The sequence below is a fragment of the Jaculus jaculus genome, chromosome 7 (assembly GCF_020740685.1).
Source record: "Jaculus jaculus isolate mJacJac1 chromosome 7, mJacJac1.mat.Y.cur, whole genome shotgun sequence".
Taxonomy (NCBI): Eukaryota; Metazoa; Chordata; class Mammalia; order Rodentia; family Dipodidae; genus Jaculus; species Jaculus jaculus.
In genome coordinates, this window is record NC_059108.1 from 4196394 (window position 1) to 4223475 (window position 27082).

At 49.4% G+C, this 27082-nt stretch overlaps 2 protein-coding genes across 2 annotated transcripts in view; both read right to left on the minus strand.

Moving 5' to 3' along the window:
• Wdr88 (WD repeat domain 88) overlaps positions 1 to 13521 on the minus strand; it is a 43873-nt gene extending 30352 nt beyond the window's left edge. The window contains exons 1-4 of the mRNA XM_004659827.2: positions 12928 to 13521; positions 10447 to 10557; positions 3834 to 3922; positions 847 to 910 (exon numbers count right to left, since the gene is read on the minus strand). Coding sequence (XP_004659884.2) covers positions 847 to 910; positions 3834 to 3922; positions 10447 to 10557; positions 12928 to 13521 — 858 coding nt within the window. The remainder of the gene's footprint in view (positions 1 to 846; positions 911 to 3833; positions 3923 to 10446; positions 10558 to 12927) is intronic.
• A 1241-nt stretch (positions 13522 to 14762) lies between these two features.
• The window catches only part of Gpatch1 (G-patch domain containing 1), a 56867-nt gene continuing 44547 nt past the window's right edge, over positions 14763 to 27082 (minus strand). The window contains exons 16-20 of the mRNA XM_004659962.2: positions 24570 to 24783; positions 22876 to 22983; positions 21986 to 22083; positions 18773 to 18918; positions 14763 to 15048 (exon numbers count right to left, since the gene is read on the minus strand). Of these exons, the coding sequence (XP_004660019.2) occupies positions 15021 to 15048; positions 18773 to 18918; positions 21986 to 22083; positions 22876 to 22983; positions 24570 to 24783 (594 nt within the window). The 3' untranslated portion in view covers positions 14763 to 15020. The remainder of the gene's footprint in view (positions 15049 to 18772; positions 18919 to 21985; positions 22084 to 22875; positions 22984 to 24569; positions 24784 to 27082) is intronic.

Here is a 27082-nt window from a genome sequence, read left to right on the forward strand (position 1 = left end):
TGTTATTGTTTCTGTGGGTTTTCAGACAAGGCATCCTCCTTCTGGCAGCTGGGGTTCCACATGTGTGCCATGCACCTGGCTTAGGAGGGCTGCTCTTAGGAACAGAAAGGACAGGGGCAGAAAGAATACAGGGGAGATGAGGGAAGGAGAGCAAGAGAGAGGAGAGAGGAGGAAGGAGAGGGAAGAGGAGGAAGAAAAAGAGGAAGGAGAGGAGGAGGAGAGGAAAGAGGAGGAAGAAAAGAGAGGAGAGGAGGAAGAGGAGGAGAAGAGGAAGGAGAGGAGGAAGAGGAGGAAGAAAAAGAGGAAGGAGAGGAGGAAGGAGAGGAAAGAGGAGGAAGAAAAAGAGGAAGGAGAGGAGGAAGGAGAGTCTGGAGCGGCAGGGGAGAACCCAGCCTGTGTGAAGGGCGGTGTGTGGCCTCCTGCAAGCTGGACAGAGAACAGAATGGGAAAGGCCCAGATCTCAGGTTCTTTGCTTACTACCCTGTTCCATAGCCTTGGCCCACGTGCTTCCTCATCAAATCCAAGGGGCTCACAGGGGCGCCTGACGTGCCACGCCCACCCCCATCCCACCCCCGCTGCCTGTGACCACAAGCAGGCGTCCTCCGTGTGCCCACATTGGGGAGCCTGTGCCCGGTGCCCGCCCGCCGCCAGCCGCGCCCTCCAGACTCCACGGACAGCAGCCACTGTGGTCTGCTGTTCACAGCCACCATCGTGGCTCCGGAGGAAACTCCTCTTGCTGACGACTGGGACCGTATCGTTGCCCCCAACCCCGGGTCCAACCCAGAGCTGCCAAGGCGCAGTCCACACCCTGGGCGGGACGCCCTTCCTGGGACAGGGCATACATACCAGCATCTGGCCTGTCTCGAGGTCCCAAACCCTCACTGTCTTGTCATAGGACGACGCAACGACTCTGGAAATAAATTGACAAACACAGGTCTTAATGACAAAAATGCACAGGCCTGTGGTTTCTACGAGGACTTTCCCTTCTTTTTATGATTTAGGGCCACGATTGCAAATAATACAATACCTTAATCTTTCAGAAGGGGCTCTCTGTGCCCCATTGGGGAACATGTGTGTGCCCGTGGAACCCACTGACAGCGCCATTATCGTCCTTACCCCTTCAGACACTCAAAATATAGCCTATTCTGCAACTTACTGTCTTTTTCTATTTTTATATATTTATTTGAGAAAGAGAGAGAGAAATGAATGGGCATGCCACGGCCTCCTGCCACTGCAAACAAACTCCACTTTGTGAATCTTTTCATGGGTACTGAGGAATCAAGCCCTGGCTGTCAGACTTGGCAAGCAAGCGCCTTTAACCACTGAGCTATCTCTTCAGCTCTATAATCTTTTTTGTACTTTTTTTTTTTAAACGGGAGAGAGAGAGAGAGAGAGAATTGACATGCCAGGGCTCCAGCCACTGCCCTGGAACTCCAGACACATGTGCCACCTTGTGTGCACGTACATGACCTTGCGGCTTGCATCACCTTGTGCATCTGGCTTATGTGGGACCTAGAGAGTAAAATATGGATCCTTAGGTTCCCGGACAAGGGCCTTAACCACTGAGCCATCTCTCCAGCCCAGCCCTACTGTTATTTATTTATTTATTTATTTATTTATTTATTTATTTATTTTTAAGGTGATCATGAGTCTCTACAACTCACAGGATTGCTCGTTTCCCTGTCTGCTCATACAGCTTTCTTTTTTACGAGGAAAAAAAAATGCTTTCATAAATGGCTCATTTCGTTTGAAACAGTTTCTCATGCACTTATGCCTAAATGCATGCGATGGTTTGGCTCACGCGGCGCAGGCGCGGCCTGTCCCAGATGGCGGTGGGGGAGAGGTCTGGTCCAGGTCTGGCCCAGGCGCTGTTGGAGGTGGGAGCAGCCGCAGGCAGCCGGGAGAGGAGGCCTTGCCCCTTTCCTCTTCCTGTTTCTCTGCCCCTCCCTCTTTCTCTGTGGCAGCCGTGAGGTGAGCAGCTTTGGACCCCCGCGTCTTTCCAAGGTGGTGCTGAGCCGAGGCGGTGGGCCAACCATGGATGGGAACCGCGCAGGCGCGAGCCATCGCGCCTTCCTCCCTTGCGGGCTCCAGGACCCTGGTGCTGAGCAGCGCCTTAGGCGCATCGCACTTGGACCTCTGCATAAAATAAGCCCTGTGACGGCTGGAGAGATGGCTTAGCGGTTAAGCGCTTGCCTGTGAAACCGAGTGGAGCCTGGTTCAAGGCTCGGTTCCCCAGAACCCCCGTTAGCCAGATGCACAAGGGGGCGCACACGTCTGGAATTCGTCTGCAGTGCCTGGAAGCCCTGGCGCGCTCATTCTCTCTCCCTATCGCCCTATCTTTCTTGCTCTATTGTTCTCAAATAAATAATTAAAAAATAACCCCCCAAAAAAGTTTAAAAAATAAACCCAGTGAAACTTAAACCCCGCACTTTTTTTTTTTTTTTTTTTGGCTTTTTTGAGGTATGGTTTCAGTCTAGCTCAGGCTGACCTGGAATTCTCTCAGGGTTGCCTTCAACTCATGGAGATCCCCCTACCTCTGCCTTCCGAGAGCTGGGATCAAAGGCCTGCACCACCACGCCCGGCTCTCTCCTTTTTTCTTTTTTTTTTTTTTCCCACTTGTATTACTGCACTGGGTCAAAGAAAATGCATTTTAGAGCAAATTCCTTCATCCGCTGAAGGTCCGTCTCCCAGATGCGTGAGAAGAATTCAGCAAACGCATCCCAAAGGCCCTTCCCTTGCATGCTCTGCCGCAAAACCCCGGGCCTTCCCAGGAGGCACCTTGAGCACCCTCATGCTTCCCTGCGCCTCGGTTTCCTCTGGAAAATGAAGGCCCAGGCCACAGCCCCAAGGCCCCTGCAGCTGCTACAGACCTCATGTGACGACAAAGAAGACATTTCATGAAGTCTGAGCGACAGAGATGACTTAGGGGCTTAGCGGTTAAGCGCTTGCCTGCGAAGCCTAAGGACCCCGTTTGAGGCTCGATTCCCCAGGACCCACAAAGGGGCCCACGCATCTGGAGTTCGTTTGCAGTGGCTGGAGGCCCTGGTGCGTCCATTCTCTCTCTTTCTCTCTTTCTCCCCCTCTTTCTCTCTGTCTGTAGCTCTCAAATAAAGAAAAAGAAAATTCATGCCTTTATTCAAGCCTTTAATCCCAGTACTCTGGAGGCAAAGGTAGGAGGATCACCTTGAGTTCAAGGCCACAATGAGACTATACGGTGAATTCCAGGTCAGCCTAGGCTGGAGGGAGACCCTACCTCAGAAAAACAAAACAAAGAAAGAAAAAGAAAGAGAGGAAAGAAGAAAGGAAAATTCAAGCCAGGCGGATATGGTGGCTCACACCTGAAATTGGTGCAAGTTCTAAGCCAGTTGGGCTGCACAAAGTAAAAAGAAAAACAATTCAGACTGGCCAAATAATGTTCTTCTTGGAAGCACTTTAAGTTTTCAAATCTTTTTTGTTTGTTTGTTTATTTTTATTTATTTATTTGAGAATGACGGAGAGAAAGACACAGATAGATAGAGATAGAGAATGGGCTCACCAGGGCCTCCAGCCACTGCAAACAAACTCCAGATGCATGCGCTCCCTTGTGCATCTGGCTTATGTGGGTCCTGGAACCGGGGTCCTTAGGCTTCACAGGCAAGTGCTTAACCGCTAAGCCATCTCTCCAGCCCAAGTTTTCAAATCTCTGTTGAATCTCACGGCCAGTGGTAATGCTGGGGCCTACTGGGAGGAATATTTTGGCACACCTGCTAAAATTCTGTCCCTGCCATCCACGTACAGGCTGTGCCTGCTGACCTTCCCTTTCCCTCCCACCCAGTGTAAAATAGGAAATTCACCTTGTGCTGTCAGCCGTGACACTGCACCCCAAAACTGGAGCCTTGGGCCTTGGCTCAAATTCCCGAATCACAGTTCCATCGAAAACATCCTCAAATCAACAGGAGAGAGGGGAAAGAGAGCGGTCATGGCTACTTGCTGGTCAGGAGCAGAGTGTTGTGAGTTCGAGGCTCATCTGCGCCACACAGCAAGTCCTTGTCTCATAAAACCAAGGGCTGAGGATGTAGCTCAGTGGTAGTTTGCCTAGCATGTGCAAGTCCCTGGGTTCAGTTCCCAGCCCTCTCCCAAATTCATCCTGTATTTCAGGGGAGACATGATTTTTCTTTTTTGTTTATTTTTAGGTAGGGTTCCATTCTATCTCAGGCTGTCCTGGAATTCACTCTGTAGTCTCAGGGTGGCCTCGACTCGTGGTGATCCTCCTACCTCTGCCTCCCAAGTGCTGGGATCAAAAACGTGTGAAACGTGTGCCACCACACCCGGCTGGGAGACGTGATTAAAAAAAACAAAAAACAAAAAACAAAAAAACCACCAGCATCCATCTAGGCATGTATGAAGAGGAAAGGTTAAAACAAGTTGCAGCATCCTCATGGCCACCGCGCAAGTTAACATCAGATATGCTGAAAACAAACTGAGATGTCCAAGCAGAGGTTGTCCATGGCAGAAAAGACAAAATACTTTAAAAAATTGCTTTTCAGCAGCAGGGGAACGTCCCCTTGACATGAAAGTTACTGCTAAGACCTTGAAGACCTACTAGGAAGGTTCTGACATGGCTGTGTAACACAAGGTGCAGATGCAATGCTTTGGATGTGAAGTGTCTCCCAAATGGGAAAGGCTTTGCCTCCAGCTGGTGGATCTAATCATTAAGAGGAGATTGGGCCAGGCATGGTGGCGCACGCCTTTAATCCCAGCACTCGGGAAGCAGAGGTAGGAGGATCACCATGAGTTCAAGGCCACCCTGAGACTACAGAGTGAATTCCAGGTCAGCCTGAGCTAGAGCAAAACCCTATCTCCAAAACAAAAAAAAGAGAGAGAGAGAGAGAGGAGATTGGATCTCGAGAGCTCTGACCTAATCAGTAGATTATTAATTCTTTGGTGAATTCATCACTGAATGGACGACGGGGCTGGAAACTGTGAGGGTGGGAGCCGATCGCAGGAGAGGTTCCCGGAGGACAGGCTTGTAGCCCCCTCATCAGGGGGCCTGCCTGTAACTGCCTGCCACGAGGTGAGCTCACAGCTCCAGCCGTCTTTCCACCGCATCTCTGCTGTGCCCACATCTCAAAGCAATGGGGCCAGTCAGCCATGAACTCTGGGAAGCCATCAGCCTGTATACATCACCCTTCCTTTAAGCTGTTCTTCTCAGAAGGTTTGTCAGCAGGGCTGAGAACATGGGAAGGGTGAGGGAACTTTTCAGCCTGATTGAGGGCAAGTCTGTAACACCACCTCCTAGCAGTCAAGGAACCCAAGACCTTCTGGGAGACAAAGGACTCTGTCAGGAGTCCCCAAGTCAGCCCTCAGGTTTGGTGGCTCCCTGAGCTTGCCTGCAGGGGTAGCCACTGCTAAGAGCTACCACAAAGACAAACACAGGACAGGTGCTGCGGGGGTGGAGGGCCAAGTCCAGAGGAAGTCCTGGAGGAGCTGGGAACTGCGAAATTCCTCTACCACAACGGTGCTGTGTGTCTGAGCCTAGGAGCTGAGGGTTTTGGGGAGAGGGCACAGCCCGGTACACACCCATCTCCAGACTTGCAGAGGAAAGCAGTTAGCAGCCGCAGCAGCAGCAGCAGCGAGCCCCGCTCAGCACGCCAGGCTGGAGGGCTGGTCCCAAGCTCCGGAGAGCAGCAGCGCTTCCAATCCTGGCGGCCCTGGATCTGATCTGCGAATGCTGCTCTGCACAGACCAGCACCCTGTCCCTGTTCCATAAGACACGAGGCCACGTCCAGGAGATCCCTGAAGGCCCTCCTCACAGTAAAGACAGTAAAGACAGCCAGGGACCCCCAAGTGGAACTTGGCAGCGCAGGTCACACCCAGAACGGTGACTAATGCAGTCTAATGGCTTGGAGACACAGGATGGTGCTTGGGTTCCGGCGTACGTGGCTGGCGCGCTGCTCTAGGGGAAAACCATATGACTGTAAGCTCAACTGACCACCTTGGGGCCTAGAAATGGGGCCCAGGTCGTCTGGGTCCCACACCAGCTAAAGGCAGCGGTAGAGCGAGACAGTGAGGCGGGATGAGCAGATTCAGTATTCAAGAGCGACACCACATGGCCAAGAGTAGGAACAGCAGCCAAGGGCAAAGCAGCCAGCTCCCTCTGCTGGGCATGTGGAAGCAGTACCACACCTGTGCGCTCAGATTTTAAAGGGGAAAATACTGGTAAGGTTCCAACTAATATTTTATTATTTATTTATTTATGAGACAGTGAAAGAGGCAGAGAGAACTGGTGAGTTCCAGGGCCTCTAGCCACTGCAAACGAACTCTATAGACACATGTGACACCTGGTGCATCTGGCTTTACATGTGTACTGGGGAATCAAACCTGGGTACTTAGGCTTTGCAGGCAAATGCCTTAACCACTAAGTCATCACTCCAGCCCCTATTTTTCTGAAGAATCTCTTATTTTTAGGACTGTGTCTGGAACCTAGAACTTCACTCATTCTCGGCAAGCACTCTGCAATAATTACGTCATCAGCCTTGTTGCTCAGATTTTGAATGAGGAGTCAGGGGCTCTAATAAATAGTTATAAAACATCAAGGAAATTTGATAATAGATGAAGTCCAAATGTATCTTGGTTACATCTTCAGTACTTCTGTGTGGTCCTAATTTTGTAAACATAAATACATGTGCATGTTCAAGTATAAATCAAAAAACAAAAAAAGTCACTTCCACAATAGTTAGCTCTAGGGTAATGGAATCATAGTTTATTTATTTATCTAGGGTTTTTATTTTCCTTCTGGTTTTTCGGGTTAGGGTCTCATTCTGGTCCAAGCTGGCCTGGAATTCACTGTGTAGTTTCAGGCTGGCCTTGAACTCACAGCAATCCATCCTCCTACTTCTACCTCCTGAGTGCTGTGATTAAAGACATGAGCCACCATGCCCAGCTATTACCTAGATATTTTTGAGGCATAGTCTCACTTTAGCCAAGGCTTACCTCAAAGTCACTCTGTAGTTCCAGACTGCCCTTGAATTCACAGTGACCTTCCTGCCTCTGCCTCCCAAGTGCTGGGATTACCGGCATGCACCAACACACCCAGCTGGTTTTCTTTAATTATTTTTAGTTTGAGACAAAGAGAAAGAGACAGAGAGGGAAAGAATGGGTGTATCAGAACCTTCTGCCTGGGGCAAACAAACTCCAGGCACGTGTGACCCTCTTGCATATGTGCCACATTGTGAGCTTGTGTCGCTGTGTACCTGGCTTACGTGGGACCTGGAGAGTCAAACATGAGTCCTTAGGCTTCACAGGAAAGCACCTCAACCACTAAACCATCTCTCAGCCTTGGATTTTTTTTTTAATATTTTTTTATTTGTGTGTTTGAGAGAGTGGGGCAGAGGGCATTGTGGTAGTTTGAATGGATGTTCCACAAAGACTCAGATGTTTTATTAAAACTTGTAACTTGGGTCTCCAGCCACCTGACCAGAGGAGTTATCACTGGGGGCAGACCTGAATTCCAGCCCAAAGGTGTGGAGAGAGGTTTGAGCTTGTCAGGGGTCTGAAATAAACCCTTCCCTCCTACAAACTGTGCATGGTTTGGATGTTCATCCCAGCAATGTGAAACTGACTACAATGGAAATTTGGCACCAGAAGAGTGGGGTGTTGCTGAGATGAATTTGACCATGTGGATTTTGGTATTTGTGTTGGAAGCATGAAAAATGTGTGGAAGTGGGTCATGCAGTGCACATGGTTCTGTCGAGATGTGTCATATGGAGCAGGGTGTGATGTCCCTGGTAGAGAGTCCGAGGAGGCCATTGTAGGATAGACCGTGTAGACCCAAAGTGTTTTAGATATACCAGGACTGTGCAAGGGCTACAGTGAAGTGTCGTTGGCTTGGGACAGAAGTTTCCCTGACTACTCAGCCCAGCTGTAGGGATGGAAATTAGAAATCCAGAGACTGTCATCACTGTTTATGGATGATGGACTTGAACTACAGGTGTTTGATGTTTATCAGATGGTTATTGATTTTGCATTGGTCCAGTCTTTTCTTGCTAGGCCTCATTGCAATGGAAATGTTTACTCTGTGCCATTATAAGTTAGAAGTATGTAACTTGTTTTGATTTTACAGGACTCACAGTTAAGAGACAGTCTTAAATCTCAGATGAGACTTGGGACTTTGGAGCAATCCTAAAGTTTAGAAAGACTATGGGGATCTTTGGAGTTGGACTGAGTACAATGTGAGATGGTCATGAGTGTATTGGGGGCCATGGGCAGAATTTCATAATTTGAATGTATGCCCCCCCCATAGACTCAGATGTTTTATTAAAGCTTGAAATATAGGTCTCTAGACCCCTGGCTTGAGGAGGTGTCACTGGGGGCAGTGCACATAGTTCTGCTGAAATGTAGCATATGAGACAGGGTGTGATGTCCGTGGTAGAGAAACCAGTGAGGCCATTGTAAGAAAGTCCCTAACTTAACTTCACAACCAAAGTACAAGCAGGCACATATCCAAACCTGTGGAGACAGGCAGAGCCCGTAGGACTCCTGCTGAGTCCAAGGTGAAAAGAACAGAAGAAGCAGAGGACAGCAAAGCAAGATACACACATGGACAGTTGCCGCCCTGTCCCCTGGGAGATGATAAGGGCAGAGATCCCTTGCTTTGAAGGGTTTCTCAGTCACCCCAGAGGGTTAGGAAAGGTTCTTCTGTTCTCAGAGAAAGCAGCAGCTTTCTCAACGAGAGCCTGGGCTCAGGGGCGTGAGTACCTGAAGGAGAGGCAGCAAAGGGAGGGAGGGAATGGGAAGTCATTTGGAGGCTGGGGTAGGACAGGCAAACTTTGGGGATCACTGGCATACCAGAGGCTGACAGAAGCCCAGGATGTCATAGAACCACTCCAGGGTCTCAGGTAGGACCCAAATATGAGGACTGAACCAATATGGAGCATTCCCCAAATCCTCCTGCCTGGTTGGCCTGGCCTTGGCACACACTAATGACAGGTGTTGCCCTGAGGTCATCTTCAGGGTCAAGGGCTATACTCATCCCACTTACCCAAATCAGAACCAAGGAACCAGCCCTGACCGTCTTTACCCTGTCCACTTCCCACCTTTGCAGCCAGAGGACAGCAGAACTCTTGGCGGTCCTCCCCCATGGCCCAAAGTCCCAGCTGCACAGACTCTGTCATCTTCCACCCCTGCTCCCACCTCATCTTCTTTCATCAGCAACGACTCCAAACGGACCCACAGGACCTGCTGGCCATGTCCACAAAGCACTAGAAGGGTTCCAGTGGCCTTGTCTGAACATCATACCCCATTCCTGCTGCCCCTGTTTCCTGGACAAATCTGTACTCAGACCTTCCTCCCTCATTCATCCGTGATGGACAGGTTCCAAGCCTGGCCACCTCTCAGTTCCCTGAAATCACCCAGTCTCTATGGATGAAACTGAGTTTTCCAAATGGACAACAGACCCAGAGAAATATCAGCTCAGCTTTGGTGTAATGACTGTGCCTAGAACCCCAGTACTTGGGAACATGAAATAGCAGGATCACAAGTTCAAGAGAAGCCTAGGCTACATAGAGAATTCCATGGCAACCTGAACATTATCGACAAGACCATGTCTTTTTTTTTTAAGATTTATTTTATCTATTTATTTATTTATGACAGAGAAAGAGAAAAAGAGAGAGAGAGAATGGGTGCACCAGGGCCTCTAGTCACTTCAAACTAACTCCAGATGCATGTGCTACCATGTGTATCTGGCTTATGTGGGACCTGGAGAATTGAACATGGGTTCTTGGGCTTCACAACCAAGTGCCTTGACCACTAAGCCATCTTTCCAGCCCAAGACCCCGTCTTTTAAAAAAGTAAAATAAGCACTTGGGAGGCAGAGGTAGGAGGATCACTGTGAGTTCAAGACCAGCCTGATAGTACAGAGTAAATTCCAGGTCAGCCTGGGCTAAAGTAAAACCCTACCACAACTATCCCCCCCCATAAAAATAAAATAACAGCTCAGATACCTCCAGGTAGGGTCCAGAAAAACTAGGACTACCCCCCTAAAAGCTAGTGACTCTCAGTCTCGGGGTCTCCATCCCCAGCTACCACTGCTTCCAGATCCTCAGAATGACTGCTTCTACACTAACGTCTCTGTGGTAAATTGCACCTGGAGTGCTCTCCTGTTTCTAGTACTTTACAAACCTCTGGATCCTTGCGAGTCAGGGTGGGTCAGTGCTGGGGAAGTCCCCACAATTGATGCCTAAGCTCATGAGATGTTATAGTTTGCCGGGCATGGTGGCACACGCCTTTAATCCCAGCACTCGGGAGGCAGAGGTAGGAGGATCACCTTGAGTTCGAAGCCACCCTGAGACTCCATAGTGAATTCCAGGTCAGCCTGGGCTAGAGTGAGACCCTACCTAGAAAAACAACAAAACAACAACAACAAAAAGGTGTTCTCACTCCAGGGAAACCCATGGACAGGCCACCTACCCACAATCTCACAGTGCAGTCATAGGAGCCACTGAGGAGCTTGGCATCACTCACACAGAAGTGGCAGGAGGTGACACTCTGCTCATGCCCACTCAGAATTTTATATGGGATCTAAAAAAAAACAAAAAGAACAGACAAAACAAACTCAGGGTTGCAGAATACAAGAACAATACACAAAAATCAATTGTATTTTAAAGCCCTTGCCCTGAGTATCCTGGAAAAATTAAGAAAATCATTTCATTATGAAAAGATTATGCATGCCAGGCATGGTGACACACCCCTTTAATCCCAGCACCTGGGAGGCAGAGGTAGGAGGATGGCCGAGAGTTCAAAACCACCCTGAGACTACATAATGAATTCCAGGTCAGCCTGGGCCAGAGTGAGACCCTACCTCAAAACCCCCACCCGTTACACAAGGTAGCGCATGTGTCTGGAGTTCATTTGCAGTGGCTGCAGGCTCTGGCTCACCCATTCTCCCTCTCTCTATCTGCCTCTTTCTCAAATAAATAAATAAATATATTTATTAGAAAAAAAAACCCACCCCAAAAAAGACTATGTAGGAACTAATTGTATAAAACTTACATCGGGGCTGGAGAGATGGCTTAACAGTTAAGGCACTTGACTCAAGTTCAGCTCTCCAGGTCCCACGTAAGCCAGATGCACAAAGTGACACAAGTGTATAAGGTCGCACATGTGCGTTAGGGGGCGCACACGTCTGGAGTTCGAATGCAGAGGCTGGAGTCTCTGGAGTGCTAATTCTCGCTCTCTAACATTTAAAACAAACAAGCTTACATCCTCCCCCAGTGACTGACTGCTGTCCTCACAGCTTACGACTCATAACCCACAGCCCATGGTGAACACCAGCAATCCCACGGAGGAGGACCCTCACTGGAATGGGGGTAGGGAGGAGGAAAATGATGGTTCTAACATATGATGTGTCCGTACAAAGTTTCTACTTAAAAAAAAAAAGAAAAACCTAAAAACTAACATTTTAACCTAGGCATGGTGGCACACACCTTTAGTCCCAGCACTGGAGAGACTGAAGTAGGAGGATCAACATGAGTTCAAGGCCAGCCTGGAGCTACAGAGTGACTTCCAGGTCAATCTGGGCTACAATGAGACCCTGCCTTAAAAGTAATAAATAAATAAAACTTAAATTAAAAAAAAATTTTGAAAATTACAAAACATTGTTGAAAGAAATGAAAAAAAAAGACAACCCATGTTTATGGATGAGTGGGTGTAATATCGTTAAAACTGCAAAACTCTCCAAAATTATGTACAAATTCAACACCATCTTGTCAAATTCTAAGATGACTTCTTTGTGAAAATTGACAACCAATGTGGAAATTCAAGAAAAATCCAATTGCCAAAACATTCTTCAAAAAGATCAAAGGTAGCCAGGTATGGTGGCGCACTCCTTTAATCCCAGTACTAGGGAGGCAGAAGTAGCAGGATCACTGTGTATTGGAGGCCACCCTGAGACTCCATAGTGAATTCCAGGTCAGCCTAGGCTAGAGCAAGACCATATTTAAAAAAAAAAAAAAAAAAGGCCAGAAAGTTGGCTTAGCAGTTAAGGCATTTGCCTACAAAGCCAAAGAACCCAGGTTTGACGCCCTGGGACCTATGCAAGGCAGAAGAGTTTGCAGTGGCTGGAGGCCCTAGTGTGCCCATTCTTTCCCTCTCTCTTTCTCTCTCCCTGCCTACCTGCCTATTTCGCTCTCGCTCTCTCAGGTAAGTAAACAAATATATATATATATAGATAGATAGATAATTTTGTTTTTTTAAGGGCTGGGGCCAGGCATAGTGGCGCATGTCTTTAATCCCAGCACTCAGGAAGCAGAGGTAGAAAGGTCACTGTGAGTTTGAAGCCACCCTGAGACTACAGAGTGAATTCCAGGTCAGCCTGAGCTAGAGTGAGACCCTACCTTGAAAAACAAAAATAAAAAATAAAAAAATAAATGTAAAAACCTGCCCCCTTCGCCCTCCTCCCCATAGCCATGTGTCATGGGGTGGGGGAGTGGGCACATGTGCCAGGATGTGTGGAGGCTGAGTTGAGGGGCGCGAGGAATCATAGGGAGGGGAAGGAGCGTGTCTCAGCTTCCAGGAGCGAGGGGTGCACGGGCCTAGTCAGATGTGCAGGAGTGCAGGTTTGCGGGTGTCTCCGGGATAATATAGAGGTGCACGGGGCTGGGGAGTGTGGAAGGTAAGCCTCCGGCCCCTTTAGGCAAGTGAGGACCTGGTGACTCCCCCAAGGGCTCCACTGCCAGAGGGTGGAGGCAAAACCTGGTGACAGGTGAGGGCGCCTGGTGGTCCTGGACCTGGAGAGGAGTGGGGGCGAAGCGAGGACGGGGGAGCCTTAGCATCCTGGTGGAGCCACAGACTGGGAAGCCCGGGAGGGGCCCCCAGACTTGTCTGAGTGGCCAGCAGGCAGGGTGGACCCCAGCCACAAGCCCCTCCCCGCCCGCGTGGGGCGGCTCTGACCTTGGAGAGAGGCTCATGGTCGCCCCAGACCTTCACTTCTGGCGGCGAAATCGTGCTGTCGTACGGCTCTAGGTCCTTGTCCAGGGCCAGAGGGTCATAGGCGGCCAGCATCCTGTCCCGGCGGATTTCCGGGAGGGACGACTTGAACCCGCCCAAGGCTTTCACCAGGGTGGCCCAGGGCATCCTGTGGGGCCCGTGCACGCTGGCCTCGGTGGAGGAGCTGCTCTCTCTCCGGCTCTCTTGCAGGGACTTGATGGAGCCCTTCCTTCCGGCTGCATCGGAACCCCTCCTGGCATCGGTGGAGCCCCTCCTGGAATCGGTGGAGCCCCTCCTGGCATCGGTGGAGCCCCTCCTGGAATCGGTGGAGCCCCTCCTGGAATCGGTGGAGCCCCTCCTTATGTCGGTGGAGCCCCTCCTGACATCAACGGAGCCTTTCCTGGCATCAGTGGAGCCCTTCCTGGCATCAACGGAGCCCTTTCTGGCATCAACGGAGCCCTTCCTGGCATCCGCAGCGGAACCTCTGCGGGATCCACCAGAACCCCTCCTGGCCTCGCCCGAGGCCATCCGGGAGCCTGGCGGTGGCGGCGAGGCCATGTTGGGACCTGACCTACCAGAGGCCACCACAGGCCAGCCTGGGAACGGTGGCCCCGCGTGCCCACGTGGGCCCGCGCCTGGCCCTTCCAGTCCACGTGCCTCCACCCTCCTCCCGGACTGCTCATCTGAAAATGTTGCCTTTCTTCACGCCTGTAATGTCCACCCTGGGAGGAGTAATGGCTGAGGCAGGAAGATTCCCACTTTTGAGCTGGTCTGGACCACATAGTAAGACCCTGTCTGGGAAGAAGGGGGAAAAAAGGAGTGCCTCCCAAGGCAGAGTTGTATCCTTGAAAAATGGGCTCTTGGGCTGAAGAGATAGACCAGCGGTTAAAGGTGCTGGCTCACAAAGCCTGAAGGCTCGGATCGATTCCCCAGTAACCACCTAAAGCCAGGTGCACAAGTGGCATGTGCATCTGGAGTTCACTGGCAGCAGCAAGAGGCCGTGGCACACCCATTTTCCCTTTCCGTCCTTCATTCACTCGATTTCTTATTTTCTCTGCTTGCAAAAAAATTAAAATTAAAAAGAAAAAGAAAAAAGGGCTCTTGTATTTTGGACGCAAAGGGGAGGAAGACAGGCACAAAGCTAGCGGGCCTCCTCCGTATGTCCTCCTCTGGCTCTTCCGGGCTGCTTAGATTCTGTGTCTTTGCCTAGGTAGGAGCTCAAGGCACATCCACCTCAGTGGACAGATGGTCGCTAAGATAAGGGACCCTAGTGGAATATAATAAAGCCGGTACAGACCACGCCACACTGCTGACGAGAGCAGGACAAAGTGCCACTGTGCCTATCAGTTACAGAGCAAAAGTCTGGGTTGGCTTGGTTAGTTTAAAAGAACTGTTCTGAAACAGTGAGGGTCCTCACGTCTGGGTGGTGTGATGGAACACGGTGCTCTGTCTGTGGCTTGGGTGTCTCATGACGCCCTCTGTGCTTTGCACCCTCTCTGTCCCCTCCCCCACACTCCCCAGGCACCGGGATGAAATTCAGTCTTGCTCATGCCCAGCAGGCACTCTGCCTGAGCCCCAGTCCTGCGCTTGCTTTCAGGGACCCAGGCTGTGGGTGCCTGTCTCCCACTCAGACTGCCCACCAGGCCACCACTAAAGTCCTCATACCCAGCTCCAAAGAGTCCCAGCTACCCTTACTGGACTCAGCTTATAACAAAGCCAGGGGAATGCCTCACTTGGCAGTTCCTTTTCACATTTCCAGGAAATAAAATTAAAAAAAAAAAAAAAGACATACACAAGAAGAAAATAGAAAAATGTCACTTTAATTAAACTGTTCAGTGAAATTTTTTCCCTCTGACATGCGCTGAAGTTAAAAATAGAAATTAATTTCTGCACTTTTCAGGGCAGCCTTTGAAATGTCAAGTTTTAAAAATGATATTACAGAAGAAATTTACATATAAATACAATCTGCATACTGCATGAACTAAGCAATCAGTGGACATCCATCATGGGGGGGGGGGGGATTCGGTACCCAGACAGGCCAGGTTAGGATTCAATCACTACCTCCTTAGTGGGAGGCGTTTCAGCCTGCAAAGAAAAGAAAGAAGAGAAAGGAAGTTAGATACGAACTGCACACCCTCCCTAGCCCTTAATCCATGTCTCTTTTATGTTTGAAACATTTCACACTTTAGTCTAGATTGTTCTGCAACTCACTATGTAGCCCAGGCTAACCCAGAGCTCAACCAAATCCTCTTGCCTCGGCCTCTCAAATACTATTCTTATAGGTGTCAGCTACCACTCCTGGCTTTAATCCTTATTTTTTAATATTTTTATTTATTTATTTGTGAGCTGCGAGGGAGAAAGAGTCAGGCTGGACAAGCCAGTCCTCTTGCTGCTGCAAATGAACTGCAGGTATATGTAGCACTCTATGCATCTGGCTTACACGGCACTGAGGAGCCACACCCAGGCTGACAGGCTTTGTAAGCAAGTGCCTTTAGCCACTGAGCATCTCTCCAGCTCTTAATCCTTATTTTAAACTGTTTCTCCCTTTATCTTCAAGGTTAGACCTGCTAACTCACAACTCACATTAGATTCAATTTCTTTTCTTTTTGTTTTTTTCCTTTTATTTTTTCTTTTCTTTTGTTTTTTCAAGGTAAGGTTTCACTCTAGTCCAGGCTGACCTGGAATTCACTATGTAGTCTCAGGGTGGCCTTGAACTCACAGCAATCCTACCACTTCTGCCTCCTCAGTGCTGGGATTAAAGGCGTGAGCCACCACACCCTTTGTTTTTCGTTTTTCTTTTTTATTAATATTTCATTAACTTATTTGAGAGAGAGAAAAAAAATGAGAATGAATATGAGCACACCACTTTGCCACTGCAAAGAACTCCAAAGGATCGTGCCACTTCATGCGTCTGGTTTTACGTGGGCACTGGGGAATCAAACCTGGGCCATCAGACTTTGCAAGCAAGCGCCTTTAACCTCTGAGCCTTCTCTCAGCCCATTATGCTCAATTTCTTTATATTTATATATATATATATATAATTTATTTACTTATTTGAGAGAGGGAGAGGAAGAGGGAGAGGAAGAGGGAGAGGGAAAGGGGGAGGGGAGGGGAGGGGAGGGGAGGGAGAGAGAATGGGCAGATGCACACGTCGGTGTAGCATGATTCCATCAGGGCTAGGAATGTAACAGCAGGAAAGTAGGAGCACAGACGATGCCCTGGGTTTAATCCTCAGTATTGAAAAATCAACAAGAAAAAATAAAAACAAAAAATCAACTAAACAAAACACAATTCCTTTAATAAAATTAAAAATGTGTAGGAAGCCAGGTGTGGTGGCGCATGCCTTTAATCCCAGCACTTACGAGGCAGAGGTAGGAAGATCACCATGAGTTCGAGGCTACTCTGAGATTACATAGTGACTTCCAGGTCAGCCTGGGCTAGAGGGAGACCCTACCTGGAAAAACCAAAAGAAAAAAAGGTGGGGAGAGGGCTGGAAAGATGGCTTAGCAATCAAGGTGTGTGCCTGCAGAGCCAAAGGATGCAGAATCTACTCCCCAGGACCCATGTAAGCCAGAAGCACAAGGAGGTGCATGTGTCTGGAGCTCCTTTGCAGCAGCTGGAGGTCCTGGTGCACCCATTCTCTCTCAGTAAATAAGTACATAAATAAATAAAACATGTATGAGCTGAGCATGTGATCCACTTATAATCCCAGCATACAGGGCTGATGGGAAAGCACTGAGTTTGAGGTCAGCCTGTGAGACAGCGTCTCTAAGTGACGGACAGGTGAGGAGCGGGCTCAGCGGGAAGTGCTTGCAGCGTGAGCATGAGAGCCTGAGTTCCGGTCCCAGCAGCCCATAAAGCCAGGCACAGAGGTGCCTGTCTACAGCACCAGCCCCGGGCAGGCAGAGCCAGGAACCCTGGGGCTTGATCTGCCAGTCAGCCTAGCAGAACTGGCGAGTTCCAGTTCAGTAAGAGATCCTGTCTCAGGCCCTCACGCTTTTGTGGGAAGCACTTATAACCGCTGAGCCATCACCCTAGCCCTGACCCTGTCTCCAACACTAGGTGGAAAGTGATTAAGGAGCACACTCAGCATTGAGCTCTGGCCTCCACAGGTATTTGTGAGCACACACACATGCACACACAAACAGGTATATGCATGTATGACACACACACACAAAACTGGCAAGGGTGACCCAAGGTGCCAGGTGCCAGAGAAATGGTGACTCTGGGTCAGGTGGTGCCGGTGTGGCTGACTCCTGCGACAGTACTGTCTCCATGGCAGAGTCAGGCAGCGGAATGTATGGAGTCATGAAATTACCACCTCTGAGTGCTCTTGCACACACACCCAGCGAAGGCTGTGCAAGGGTGAGAGTATTTCCATGCATTCTGCACTGGCAAATGACGACAGGGGCAGACCAGTGCCTCCTGGACAGAGATGGCGGACGCGGCGCAGTGCCAGCCTGATCAGGTCGTGCTGCCACGGGAGAAAAGCAGCAGAGGTCACGCCCAGCAGGAGACCCCATGCTAGGGACCGGGGATGCAGGTGAGACCCATGAGGCAGTGACCCTAAGTACTTTTCCCTAGAGACAGGCACACGTGGGTGGCCTCCCTGGGGAGGCCCTGGAGACCTGGAACCCCACACATGCCAACACAGGGGTACACTTAAACACCTCACACTTCCGACCCTCCCTTCCGCCTACTCCAGGTCCCACCTTGATCTTCCTACACAAGGCAGCACAGGCTACTGGGAGTGTTGGCACACACCTGTAATCCTAGCGCTTGGGGGAGGAGGCCCGAGGAAAAGGAGTTCAAGGTCATTTTTAGCTATGCAGTGAGTTTAAGGCCAAGTCTGGGCCACATGATGCCCAGTCTCAAGATAACAGCAATAGGGCTGGAGAGATGGCTTAGCGGTTCAGGCGCTTTCCTGCAAAGACTAAGGACCCAGTTTTGAGTCTCCAGGACCCACATAAGCCACTAACGGTGAGGGAAGCACAAGGTCACACATGCCCACTAGGTGGCGCAAACATATGGCATTTGATTGCAATAGCTGAAGCCCTGGCATGCCAATTCTCTCTCTCTCTCTCTAATAAAAATAGCAACAAAAAAGGTACAGATCAGGTAAGTGTCCTCCAAGGCCCATAGAGCAGCTGTGACACAGGAGCACCTGTGATAGAAGGGGCAGCTGTGACAGAAGGGACAAGTGTGGCAGAGGAAACTGGCTAATGACGTCTCAAGCTGGCACCGACCCAGGCAGTGTTGTCCACAAGGTGCTGGTGATGCAGGCAGGCATAATATGAGGGTTGAGAGAGTGGTGGAGGCTTGCACCAAGCTCAGTGTGAGCCCCAGTCAAGGCGGCAGGGTCAGTCTCTCCCAGGAGACCCGGAGAGGCTACTGTTTGAAGCTGTGAAGGTGAGGCCCAAGTTGCAACAGAGAGGCCAGGATGCTGGAGAGGCCAGGACAACAGACATCTGTGGAGGAAAGCTGAGGCCACAGAGTGGAGCCGGCTCACCAGGCAGGTGACATGTGCTGTCGGTGGCTGGCCTGGGAAGCAGGGCTAACAGCCTCTGGAGCCCGGCTGACACCATCACACGCCCCCGAAGGCAGAGGTGGAGCTGCGGGTCTCGTGCCTGCCCTCCTGGGATTTGCCTGTCTTAGTGTCACGTGGCCTAGCTGTGGACCTATTCCTCCCTTTTGGGTGAGTGACCGCTGACCAGATGACTCATTTCTGACTTATGTCTCTAAGAAAACACACCAAGTATTCAACACGTCTCTGAGAGGTTCCCACGAAGCCTCCCTCTCCCAGGCCTACCGTCTCAGCAGCTCCTGGGGTGACAAGTCCAGCACGCCCTCGTCACTCTGGCTGTCACTGCTCTCCGTACTCTCAGAACTGCTACTTTTTTCAGATTTTTTACTCTTTTGCTTACTTTTGTGTGTGTGCTTCTTGTGTTTCTTTTTCTGGAGGGGGAAAAGGTGAGAACAGGGTTGGAGAGATGGTTCAGCAGTTAAGGTGCTTGCCTGCAAAACCTAACGCCCCCAGAAGGCGTTAAGTGTGTCTGCACTTCATTTGTTGAGTGGCTGGAGGCCCTGGTGCGCCCAGTCTCTCTATAGCTGCTTCCTTCTTTCTCAAGTAAATGCAGTATTTTTTAAAGGTGAAAACAAAAGGGTGTTTTCCTCCTTAATTCAGTGAGGAAAGCTAACCCATGTGCTGGCTGGCGGTGGGGAGGCAGAGGTCAGTAGCAGAGCCCTCTCCCAGAATCCACCAATGAGGGGCTGGGAACGTGGCCCAGCGGCAGAGCCCTCTCCCAGAATCCACCAATGAGGGGCTGGGAACGTGGCCCAGCGGCAGAGCCCTCTCCCAGAATCCACCAATGAGGGGCTGGGGGCGTGGCTCAGTGGCAGAGCCCTCTCCCAGAATCCACCAATGAGGGGCTGGGGGCATGGGTCAGGGGCACAGCCCTTGTTTGGCTTACCAAAGTTATTTAAAAACAAAATTTTAGGGGCTGGAGAGATAGCTTAACAGTTAAGGTATTTGCCTTTAAAGCCACATGTACCCAGGCTCTAGTCCCCAGGACCCACGTAAGCCAGCTGCACATGGTGGCGCATGCGTTTGGAGTTAATTTGCAGTGGCTGGAGGCCCTGGTGTGCCCATTCTCTCTCTCTACCTCTTTCTCCGCCACTCACAAATAAATAAAAACAATTTTTTAAATAAAAATTTAAAATTACAAATAAAAAATAAAAAACATTTAAAGAAAAATCAAAAACCCTTATTTTCGGGGGTAACCTTATTTGGGGGACTGGGGAGCTGGCTCAGCAGTTAAAGGCACTTCTTTGCAAAAGCCTGACTGCCTAAGTTCAGTTCCCCAGCCATCCGCATAAAACTAGATGGGCATTTGCAGAGGCAAGAGACCCTGGTGTGCATGTGCACACAGACATGCACACATGCATGCAAATAAGTAAATTAAAAAGAAAACCTTTATTTGGAGAAAGCTTTAGCCTAACCCACTCAGCAGTCAGCGGCTGTGCACACACCTTGTGCACATGACCTTATAGCTGCTCCCTAGTGACAGTCACAGCAAGAGCTACAGATGTAGGCAGGAAGGACCCTGTGACACTCAGTTCCCATCTTATTAGTGGTGACCTCTGCCACCTCCTGTGAGCCTGAGGGGTTGTCAAGGCACCTAAACTGCAAAGCAGGATGGTGAGCAGCTGGAAAGAGCTTAGGAGGTCGTCAGCGGGTCGGTCACAGGGTGCACTGAAAGACCACACAGGTTTGCTCTCCAATATGCCCGCATGGGCTTTTAATTTTCACTCCCTGAAAGACAGCTGCTGAGCTCAGACCTCTTTCCCGCCTGCAGCCGTCAGCGGAGGTGCTTGTCAGCTGTTCTGCTCCTGGACCAGGCCACTCTGGATGTCCAACACTAACCTTAGCCAGGTCACACACCTTAAAGAAGACAAGGGTGATGCCACAGGAGATGCCCATGGTTACATGGATGCTACTGCTCCTTCATGCAGAACGGCAAACTACAAATGATCTTAACTTACAACAGTAACGAAGCAGTTAAGCTGTGTGCAGCCCAGTGGGAGAGCGCTTGCCTAGTAAAGCCTACATTTAAGCCCCAGTGACATTGAAGAAAACAGTTGAGAAGTGTTCAAAGTAATACTTTCATCTAACATGGAATAATCAATAAATGAAGTTTTTAAAAATATTTTTAAAGCTGGGCTTGCTGGTACATACCTTTAATTCCAGCACTTGGGAGGCAGAGGTAGGAAGACAGCCGTGAGTTCGAGGCCACCCTGAGACTACATAGTGAATTCCAGGTCAGCGTGGGCTAGAGTGAGACCCTACCTCAAAAAAACAAAAACAAAAAACAAATTATTTGTAAGCAGAGAAAGAGAGGGAGAGAATGGGTGTACCAGGTCATATACTACCCTGTGAATCTGGCTTCACATGGACATGGGGGAATCTTACCTAAGGCTGGCAGGCTTTATACCAAGTACCTTCACCTGTTAAGCCATCTCCTCAGCTCAATAAAGTTTTATTTATTTTTATTTTTTTTTAATTTTTTTGGTTTATTTTTATTTATTTATTTGAGAGCGACAGAGAGAGAAAGAGGCAGAGAGAGAGAATGGGCACGCCAGGGCTTCCAACCGCTGCAGACGAATTCCAGATGCGTGCGCCCCCTTGTGCATCTGGCTAACGTGGGTCCTGGGGAATCAAGCCTCGAACCGGGGTCCTTAGGCTTCACAGGAAAGCGCTTAACCGCTAAGCCATCTCTCCAGCCCTAAAGTTTTATTTTTTAACAATCAACCTTCAAGGTGCATTAAATACCTTTCTTCATACTTTTTAAACCTTCACCAAAATTTTTATTTAATTTAATTAATTTATTTAAGAGAGAAAATGAGAGATGGAAAGAGAGTATGGGCATGCCAGGGCCTCCAGCCACTGGTAAACAAACTCTAGCTGCATGTGCCCCCTTGTGCATTTGGCTCATGTGGGTCCTGGGGAATTGAACCAAGGTACTTAGGCTTCTCAGGCAAACGCCTTAACCTCTAAGCCATCTCTCCAGCCTTGTTATTTTATTTTAGTTTTTGAGACAGACAGCATCTTGCTATGTAGCCCAGGCTAGCCTCAAAGTCTCCATCCTCTTGCCTCAGCCTCCTGAGTGTTAGGATTGCAGGCATATGTTACCCAACCTGGTTGAACACAAGTATCTTTTTTTAAGTACAAATATATATATATATATAGGCTTTATAAAAGAAAACAAAGTTTTGAAGGTAAAGGGAAGGGATTATGATCAAAATACATTTCATATACATGTATAAAACTTGTCAATAAAAATGCATTAAAAAAGAAAACAAAGTTTCTGAAAAAAATTACAAGCTCCACTGAAAGTTAACACTTCTCTTAACCACTGAGACTTGTGTCCCCACCCTGGCTAGAGAATTCCCTTTGACTGGCTTATCTGCGCACAGAAACAGACCCCCAGACCCCATGCTGACCGCAGAACACAGGCGGCCTCACCTTCTCTCTCTTTCGGCGGTGCTCTTTCTTGGTCTTGTGCTTCTCTTTGCTTTTTTTGTGTTTCTCCTTGTGAGGTGTCTCAAGCTTCTGACGAGCATCTGGAAAAAATGTAATCAACACATGAACTACAGGGGGAAATATAGACCATTATAACAGTAAGTCTATAAATGACTAATTTGGAGACCTGGGGAGACTGAATGTTTGCCACTGAGGCCACTTTGCTGATAAGCAAATAGATTAGCAGATAAACGTCAGAGCTGTACGTAAGGACTGGCAGACCCCTCAACCTAAGACCTGAAGAGTTCCAGCTGACCCTGACCATAGCCTCATCTGCCCTATGAAGACAGATGAAGTCTCGCCAGAGTGACCTCAAGCCTGCTGTCATCTGTCAAGATCAGAGACGGACAGAAGCCGACTCCTGGCTCCATGGCCAGCTCTGTGACCCCTGGCACACTGCTGACCTCTGCAAGCTCCACGTCCTCAACTACACTGGGTTAATAACCATCCTCGTGCTCCTGAGACACTGAGGATCAGCAAGGAGCAGGCACATGGCTCCCATAGGCCAGAACAGGAGCATCAACTCCAGCTCTTCATAGACCATGCTCTCTGCAAAGCACATTATACAAGAACTTGCTTGTGAACAAGAATATTAAAAAAAAAAAACTAAAATTAGCCAGACATGGTGGTGCACGCCTTTAATCCCAGCGCTCGGGAGGCAGAGGTAGGAGGATCACTGTGAGTTCGAAGCCACCCTGAGAATACAGAGTGAATTCCAGGTCAGCCTGGGCTAGAGCGAGACCCTACCTAGAAAAAAAAAAGTCACCACATTTATTTCAGGGGAGGCACATGGTGGCGCCTGGGCACGTGAACTAAGGGGGCTCTTGACTCACAGGGGCAGAAGACAGGAGGCAGCCGTGGACCGAACTCTTCTCGTTCGTCAATCTGCATCTTCTGAATGGGGAAGGGAGCCGCAGGCTCGGCAGGCGCAGGCTCGGCACCTGGAAAGCATCCGCATGACAAGTTCACCCCAGCAACAATGTGCCTCAGTCCTTAGCTGTGTCTTTGAACAGCAGCCACTGTGCTTTCTGCACTTTGCTGAAGTGGCTCAGTCAGTGCTGAGCACAGTGGGGAACATGGCAGAGTTGGGAGACTAAACAAGGCCACTTACTGCCAAGTGCATGAGCAGCAGCCACTCGGGAAGCAAGTCCTTACCACGGACACACTCCACATGGCCTCAGTGAGGGCTGACGGGCAGCCTGGGGGGAAGTCCATCTGAGAAGAGACGAACCTACCAAGGCTGGGGAGATGGCTCAGCGGCTAAAGGCTCTTGCTTGCAAAGGCCAGGGTTTGAGTCCTCAATACCCACATGAAGCCAGATGCACAAAGTACAGCACACATCTGGAGTTTGTTTATAGCAGCAAGAGGCCCTGATGCACCCATTCTCTCTTTCTCTCTCTCATAAAGAAGTAAAATAAAATAAAAAACTACCAAAGGGATAGGAGACTCTGTCCCATCCCAGACGCCTGGGGCATATTAATTTAACTCAGTGAGCTATCACCAGAAGAAAAAGTAAAAGTGAATGGTCATGGGGGCTGGGGAGATAGCTCAGTGGTTAAAGGTCCTAGCTTGCAAAGCCTGCCAGCCCAGGTTCAATTTCCCAGTCACCCATGTAAAGCCAGACTGGCATTTGTTTGCAGTGGCAGGAAACCCTGGAATACACACACACACCACACACTCAAATAACCAAATAAAAATATTTCTAAAGATTAAGAAATGATCTTGTCCATGTTGCTAATCACCCTGTTCAAGCACGTTAGCCGCTGGGCGGCGGCGGCTCAGTGGCCGAGTGCTTGCACCCCTAGGTTTCCTTCCCAACACCACAAACAAACAAGTAGGTTACTATATTCTCTGGTGGAAGAATATAAAAACGGAAGATGTGAGTTTCTAGGAAGTGGATTACAAGAGAGTTGCTACATTTCTACACTTTTTGAGGGTGGGGTCTTGAGATTTTTGAAACACGGACTTGCTGGCATGGAACGCAGTGTGTGGGCCAGACTGGCCTGGAACTCAGGAGCTTGCTTCTGTCTCCCAGGTGCTGGGAAAACAGGTGTGGGCCACCACAATGCCTTCTGTTTAACAGCTGTGTCTTCAGACAGTGTCTCGTGCATCCCAGGCTGGCCTCAAACTTTCTGTGTAGCTGAGGATGACCTTGAATTTCTAACCCTCCTGCCACTGTGCCCAGTGTATGAGGTGTCAGTACTGTACCCAAGGCCCTGTGCACGATAGGCGGGCACTGTACCACTGCGTTATATCCCCAGCCACTGTACTTTTAAAATTCAGGTATATATGACCTTGTAATTTAAAACATGAGCCAGGTGTGGTAGCACACGCCTTTAATCCCAGTACTCAGGAGGCAGAGGTAGGAGGAGTTTGAGTTTGAGGCGACTCTAAGACTACATAGTGAATCAGGATCAGGAATTCAATGCCAACCCAGGCTTCATGAGACCCTATCTCAAAGCAAACAGACTGAAAACTAAACACCATTGTTTCTCCTTTGATTCCCACATCTGGGAAGTTAATTTACCCTGGGTCACAGAGGCCTCCCCCAGGGCAGCCTCCTGGGCACTTTTGGGGCTGGCCTCCTCCGTCTCCTCCCGATCACTCTCGCTTGCATCATGCTCATCTTCTGAGGACGAGGACTGCTCATCGGAGGAGTTGGCGAAGATGGCCTTGAATAAGTCCATGGATGGGCGGCTAGCTTCTCCCTCAGTCTGTGAATCCACACCTTGGCTTACTGTCTGCATTACAGAGAAATGAGTCAGGAATGAAGGTGTAAGGCGAGGGGCTTTAGAGCACACTTAGGATAATATCTAGGGTAGGCACAGCCACATTCTGCCCAGCTAGGCAACGACATCCAGCACTTAGGATCGCAGGTGTCTGAGAACATGCAGGCAAGGCGGGAACAGCTGAGGACATCCTGAAGACCACTCACTGCGGGAACTGCAGAGGAACGAAGCAGGGTACAGGGTCTATGTCCTCTTTCAAATCTACCCAGGCCTTCAGGCTCCAAGAGTCAATAATGAAGACGGCAGGTTTGGGCTGAGAGCTGGCTTAGCTGATAAGGCACTAGCTTGTGAAGCCTAAGGACCCAGGTTCGATTCCCAAGTACCCATGTGAAGCCGGTGGTATATATGCCTGGAGTTCATTCATAGTGGCTGGAGCCCTGGTGTGTGTCCATTCTTTATCTAACCCTTTCTTTCTCTCAAATAAATAAATTAAAAAAAAAAAAAAAGAGACCACCCTGAGACTACATAGTGAATTCCAGGTCAGCTTGAGCTAGTGTGAGACCCTACCTCCAAAAACCAAATAAATAAATATATATATATAAATACACACACACACATGTTTTTGTTTGTTTGTTTGTTTGTTTTGTTTTGTTTTGGTTTGGTTTTTCATGGTAGGGTCTCACTCTGGTCCAGGCTGACCTGGAATTAACTCTGTCATCTCAGGGTGACCTTGAACTCATGGCAATCCTCCTACCTCTGCCTCCCGAGTGCTGGGATTAAAGGACACACACGTTTTTTTAAGGCTATGCAGGTCATACATTTAGATACCACCACATAGTGAATTCCAGGTCAGCCTGAGCTAGTGTGAGACCCTACCTCAGAAAACCAAAAAAAAAAAAGATGTCAGTCAGGCTCACCAGGCGTGGTGGCACACACCTTTAACCCCAGCACGCGGGAGGCAGAGGATTATCATGAGTTCAAGTCCACCCTGAGACTACATAGTGGATTCCAGGTCAGCCTGGACTAGAGTGAGACCCCACCTTGGAAAAAGTAAACATACAAAGGTGTCCGGCTAGAGGGGCCAGGCTGCAATGTCAGCCCTTGGGAGACAGACAAAAGGCTCATGGTCTGAGACCAGCCTAGGCCACAGAGTGGGACACTGTTTCAGAGAAAAGCACACAAGCAACAGCGAAAGGAAGGGTGCCCGCAGGAAGTGACGGGGAGAAAGTTGTGCACCCTGGACACAGTGGGACAGAGCCAGGAGCAACAAGCGCTTGCCAGGGACTTCCTTGGCACTAGCAGGCTATTCTTCCTAAGATAGTGGTGGATGTCCAGATGGACAAAAGAGAAGGCAGGAACTTCATACAAACCAAGTTCAGTAAACAAAGAGCAAACACACAAAGGAGACGCACCGCCAAGCAGCTTCCACCCGCCAGGGCTCCTGGGGTGACCCGAGAGCCAGCAGAGCAGTGGAGATGGGGACCAGGCCCAGGACCTGCCTCCAGCTGGGCTGGGGGATCTGCTCTAGCTCTTCCAGCCCTCAGCCAGTAGCCACCCCCATGCCACACCACCCTGACTGCTGGAGCAGAGACAAACGCACACCCAAGGAAAATGACACAAGACAGTGGAATTTGTTGTTTCAAGGTAAACTCTTTTTCATAGAAAAAAATTTAGAAAAGCCAGGTGTGATGACACATATCTATAACCCTAGCATGTGGAAGGCTGAGGCAGGAAAATTGCAACTTTGAGGCCAGCCTGGACTACACAGTCATAGGCTGCAGCCTATCTCAAAGATGAATGAATGGGAGCTGGAGAGATGGCCCAGTGGCTAGGTGTGTTTCCCGTACAAGCACGAAAACCTGAGAGGTCCTGAGACTACCTGAGTTCAAATCTCCAGATCCCATGTAAAATACCTGGGCATGGCCACACATGCTTGTAACCCCCATTCTACAGGGAAGCAGAGACCCACACATGCTTATAACCCCAGTTTTACAGGGGAATACAGACCCAAGAATTGACTGAGCCTGGCAAGCTCCAGCAACAGTGTAAGACAGAGAGAGAGAGAGAAAGAGAGAGAGAGACTCCAGCTCACAGAGCAGGCCATGCAATGCTCCACAGGCTCGTGGCCCCTGGCACAGGTAAGCATAAGCAGTACAGCAAGGGCACACGCATGTGCACATGCCTACACCCCGACACACATATACACAAGCAAAAACCAAACAGTAGTAATAAGACTAAAATGAAAGAGAAAAGTAATGACAAAACCTTCAAGAGTTCGCCCAGATCTTGTTGTTTATATACTATTCCTCAC